The sequence below is a fragment of the Alligator sinensis genome, unplaced genomic scaffold (assembly GCF_000455745.1).
Source record: "Alligator sinensis unplaced genomic scaffold, ASM45574v1 scaffold781_1, whole genome shotgun sequence".
In the NCBI taxonomy this organism is placed as follows: domain Eukaryota; kingdom Metazoa; phylum Chordata; order Crocodylia; family Alligatoridae; genus Alligator; species Alligator sinensis.
Window position 1 is genome coordinate 1,703,098 of NW_005841845.1, and position 5,513 is coordinate 1,708,610.

Here is a 5,513-nt window from a genome sequence, read left to right on the forward strand (position 1 = left end):
CCCCCCCCAAAAAAAAAACCCTGACACTGACTGGCGGCTGCAGTGGCTTCGAGGCTTCTGGGGGCTTGTGGCAGAGTTCCCCATGCAGCGCAGGGCAGTAGCGGGCAGTGGGGATTGCCACCCACCTCCCCCATGGGGCAGCAGTTGGTGAGCTGAGTTTTTGTTTTTGTTTTTTGTTTTTAGGGCTGGGAGCTGGGGTGGGCAGGGCAGCCATGTGGGGGCTGGGACAGCAGGTGAGGGTCAGGGGGCTTGTGACAGAGCCTCCTGTGTGGCGTGTGGCATTGTGGACAGCGGGGATTGATGCCCGCCCTCCGGCAGCAGCCAGTGAGTGCGGGCTATTATTTTCAAAGAACCGGGAGCTGGGGTGGGCAGGGCAGCCATTGAGAGGGGGCGAGGGATGGGGCTTGTGCGATTCAGAGATTCAGCTGATTTGGCAGCAGCCGAATCTCCAAAACAGATGCAGCCAAATCGATTCAGGACAGTGATTCGAATCACCAAATCAAATCCCTGTCCCCTGAATCAGCCAAATCTGAATCCGAAGTGAATACTAGCCGCTTTGCACAGGCCTAGCCAATAGTACTACTGACTAAGGTACAAAATAAATCTGTATTGCTGCAGAGTTTTCCCTCTCCCCATTATAGTGTCTGGTCTGGTCTGGTCTTAAATAAGTCCTGTATTATGGTACCTAGCCATTCTCTTTCAGGTCTGTGAGATGACCCATTGACTGGATTATCAGGAATTTGCTCCTGATATAGTTTAAAACATTGCTTTTTATGGTTAGAAACAGCCCCTTTTGCTCCAAATTTATTTTGTATATAAAACCCCAAAAGAATGGAATGTAGGGAGGTAAGGGCAAAATACAGCTGTACCACCACCACTGATGCACATGCCCCCCCACACCCTTTGTACAGTGGAAGGGGGACACGGGCATAGAAAACCTTTTGGTAAGGTACGTCCATCATCAAACAGAAGAGGTGAAGTGAGTTCTCGGATTGTTGCTGGCGCTGCAGGGAAAAGACGAAGGCTCTCCTTGATGCACATGGTACTGTAAGTCATTTTCCCAAGATCCTCCCTGGAAGAAGCCAAAGGCAGAAAATAGGGAGAACTGGATGTGGCTACAAAGCCATTGGTCCAATTTTCTGAAGAGACTCAAGTTAGAGCTGTGATCTGGGAAATTGTCGGCTGTAAAATGAGAATGATATTAGAGCACATCAGAAAAGGATGTATCCACCAATGTGAGGGCAGAAGTTGGAAGGAGGCACTACATATTCCAGCCAGGTAGTGCAGGGCGAGTTGTTCCTCTGGTTTTAGCAAAGGGCTGGGGCGGGCATGTTCTGTCCTGCTCCTCTCCCCACTCTTCTTTACATTTAGAATAAACACAATTAAGCAACATTTGCTACTGCTCCAACTCTAATGTTGTATAGCTTTATGAACTGTGAGGGCAGAATGGATCCTTCCATCGTACATCCTGTATACCACAGGCAAGGTCACCCAAGTGTCTATAAATTTACAGGTAGTCCAGAAAAATGAAACAAAAAACACTGTTCTGTGCAATCCATTAAAAAAAATGGTGCTGTGAAGTGGCTACACCTTAGTGTAAATGAGCTGGGTAACATGGATTAGAGAGAACCCTGCCCTGGGTGTAACTTTGATCCGCCTAACAAGTGCTTACACCTAGTTTCAGGTGTTAATATGCAGAGAATCCAGGTGTTAAGAGCTCCAGGAGCTGCCCAAAATCCCTGTGTAACAAGGCCCAAAATGTGACCGCTGCTTAGAGCCCTGCAGTTTGTGTGGGCTTTTTGGTTCCTTCTCCCCTCCCATGCTAGCAAGTTCTGCCTGAGTGTCCCAGCCAGCACCTGCCTGTTCAGTACTCGCCCCAAAGGCATTCAGGATCTCAAGACCCTGGGCCAGGCAGGACAGAGACTGAGTTTTGTGGGTGGAAGGTTAAGGGGGTAGGGGGGAGGTGTGTGGGGGGTCTATGCCAGATAAGAGATGTACAGTCAGTGGGGGTGAGGGTTGCAGGGTGGGCTGTAGGAGGTAGCATGGTGCCAGGTGTAGTTAGGGGTATCAGAATGTGGAGATGTATATGGGATCCCCAAGATGTGGGTTTAAAGCCACTGTTGCAGTCAAGTAGGGTTGCTAACCCAACATATATATATTTTTATTGACAGTGAAAGCATCTGTCAGTAAAAAGTTTTCAGATTGTCAGTAAAAAAAAAAATTCTTGAGTGGCAATGTGTACCATGGACCAATTCTATTGACTCAGTTTCCTTTGTAATAAACCAAACATTTCCAAGAAGACATCCAGAAGAGAAGCAGAATCCATGACCTACCTTGGTTTAATATCAAGTGGTTACTCAATGTCTTTAAAAAAAATCTTTCCTCTTTCCTAAATTCTGAATTTCTCTGGATTCACCTTCTCATCATCAGTTCTGGTTATGACTTTTTCTACTGGATCTTGGGAAAATGAAACTATGAAACTATAAACTATGGATTTAAGACCCTTCAGCACGCATTTTTTTTTCTCTGTATGAAAGTACTATACCTAGTATAGACATGTCATTTCTGTCAATGTTTAAAAACCTGAGCAACTCAAGCTCTTTAAGCCTCTCACTAATGTAACATATAAGTAGACAAAACCTTGGCTGGGATGATATAGATAGGGATAGTCCTGCTGTGAGCAAGGGGTTGGACTAGATGTGACCTCCTGAGGTCCCTTCTCACCCCCGTTTACTATGATTCTGTGCTTCTAATAATCATCTCTTCAGCTCTTAAGCCTTTCTATGCCTCTTCTGTACCCTCTCCAGTTTTGCAGCTTCCTCCTTACATCCTAGGTGCCAGAATTGTATCTAGTAGAGGGCTAGTCTCACCAATTCTGTGTACAGAGCTGAGATGCACAAATTTATACCTTTATTTGTCTATATCAAGTTGCAAACACTATTCCATCTTGTGAACGCCTTTTTGGTTATAACATATGCTTCACCCTGCAGGTGTTGGGAGAAATCCCATTCCCTGTTAGAGGGGTCAACTAGGAAAAGCCTTAAAGAATTATCTAGCCTTCACTTCCCCTCATTCAAAAGATTTAATTCTGATCCCTCTAAGACAACCCTGTTCAGTGATAATCCCCCATGACAACTCCTTTAAGAGATCTGTCAGTTGGCCAGTGCTATGGCTTCATATTCTCACCACCTCCTCTGACAACAGGGGCTCATAATGAAACATTTCTCACTTGTTTTAGGAAGCTGAATAAGCTAATAAAATGGAAGCAAAGTATGGAGCTGCCACTAACACCACAGTGGAAATACTATGACTTTGGGGGGGGGGGGGGGAAATACTTTTTGCCAGGGTTGCAGGAGGTGGACGGAAAAGGACAAGTGGGTCTCACCACTGAATAGTCTCCTGGTCTCCCAGGATCTCCTGGATCTCTTCTCTGCATCTCTGCTGGTGCTCTGGGTACAGGGCCAGGCAGTAGAAGAGCCAAAAGATCCCACTGGCTGTGGTATCATGACCTGCAAACATGAACGTGTCCACCTCAGCATGTAGGTCCTCATCAGATAATCCATTTCCATTTTCATCCTGATCAAACAAGGACTCTGTCAGGGGTTTATGGCTTCTTCCAGGACAGACCAGTCAGGTTTCCTTATGTTCAGATCTCAAGTAGCAAATACTTTACATAGGGACCTCATTTTCATTACAGGCCAGATGATCCCTTGTTACCTCTCAGCTCTGTGTTCTTGGGGAGCCCTGGCACTGCATGCAGCCTGATTGACTCTCAAAGGATCCCCCCACCCCACCTCTGCCTGAACAAGAACTGATGAGAGGAAGGACTTACAAAAGACAATGAAGATGCAGTGGGAGATGCACCTAAAGCCCCCCAGACAAAGGTGATAGGAGTGAAGCAATTCCCCTGGTTTCATTTACACGGGAGATGGAACCGGATGACAACTCATTTATATGGGAGATGGGACAGGAAAGCTCCTTCATTAGCATCCAGGCTGGAGAACAGAAAGTCCAAGACAAGGATCTCACTGAATTCTGGGACCGGAGAAGCAGGCGAGCACTGCATGATGGGGGATCTCTGCTCCAAATGCTGATCAACCCACGTCTGCACACACCCAGCTTGGCATTTATCAGACTAATTCTAGTAATGACTCCTTTATTAGTACCCAAAACACTGAATTTGCCTGTCTATATTGTGAGCTCCCTCGGAGTAATAGCCAGGAGTGATCAGTCCCTATTATCCAGCAGATGAGCCAGTGTTTACCCATAAAAAAACCTTGTGTTCTCCCTTGAGCCATTGTTAGTTCTCTACCAAAACCCCTACCCAATCTCAAGTTTCTGTCCTGGTGCTTGGATCCAAAAGCTGCACCAGCTCCACTCCTTTTCTGCCTGGGTCCCTCCATTGATCATGCTGAGGGCTCTACCCATCTACCAGCTTCAACAAACACCTGGAAACCTCGACTGGTTCAAGCTTCGCTGAGTGGTGAGACCCCAGCTCTCTCCCTCTCTCTCTCTCTCTCTCTCTCTCTCTCTCTCTCTCTCTCTCTCTCTCTCTCTCTCTCTCTCTCTCTCTCTCTCTCTCTCTCTCTCTCTCTCTCTCTCTCTCTCTCTCTCTCTCTCTCTCTCTCTCTCTCTCTCTCTCTCTCTCTCTCTCTCTCTCTCTCTCTCTCTCTCTCTCTCTCTCTCTCTCTCTCTCTCTCTCTCTCTCTCTCTCTCTCTCTCTCTCTCTCTCTCTCTCTCTCTCTCTCTCTCTCTCTCTCTCTCTCTCTCTCTCTCTCTCTCTCTCTCTCTCTCTCTCTCTCTCTCTCTCTCTCTCTCTCTCTCTCTCTCTCTCTCTCTCTCTCTCTCTCTCTCTCTCTCTCTCTCTCTCTCTCTCTCTCTCTCTCTCTCTCTCTCTCTCTCTCTCTCTCTCTCTCTCTCTCTCTCTCTCTCTCTCTCTCTCTCTCTCTCTCTCTCTCTCTCTCTCTCTCTCTCTCTCTCTCTCTCTCTCTCTCTCTCTCTCTCTCTCTCTGACTCCAGGAGCCTGACTTTTGTCCTCTTACTCCAGGCACAGCTTTCTAAACCTGACTTTTCCTAATCAGACTTGAGCTACGCTTCCCCAAGTACCTAATTGAAACTATGCAATATTGTAACTGGTTTATTTGTCTCTCTTGTATGGCTGTTACTACTGGGATCATCATAAGTCCATATACCTGGCAATAAATAACTTTTATGGTCAAGCTGGTTGCTATACTGTCTTTGAACCTCAGCTACCGTTCCTTCCCCTTGACCTCCCCATTTGCTCTGCATCAAAGCTTCTTTTACCTAAGCCAAAGTTCCCTGTAATGCCCAAAACTATGTTGGGGTCTGCTCATCAAGGGAGTTACTATTAGGACCATTGTGACAAGAGATTGGGATGTGCTGAGTTTTGAGGTGCATGAGGGTATCAGCTGAAAGTGCTGATCGGACCCAGCCTGCTCAGATGTATTCAGACACACACGCTAACAAACAGCATTTATTATTTTCCTGATGAA

General features: G+C 46.7%; 1 protein-coding gene across 1 annotated transcript in view; it reads right to left on the bottom strand.

Annotated features, from left to right (window-relative positions):
- LOC102369868 (cytochrome P450 4A5-like) overlaps positions 1-5,513 on the bottom strand; it is a 23,048-nt gene that overhangs the window by 2,481 nt on the left and 15,054 nt on the right. Inside the window, exons 8-9 of the mRNA XM_006015814.2 lie at positions 3,386-3,576; positions 939-1,072 (exon numbers count right to left, since the gene is read on the bottom strand). Of these exons, the coding sequence (XP_006015876.2) occupies positions 939-1,072; positions 3,386-3,576 (325 nt within the window). The remainder of the gene's footprint in view (positions 1-938; positions 1,073-3,385; positions 3,577-5,513) is intronic.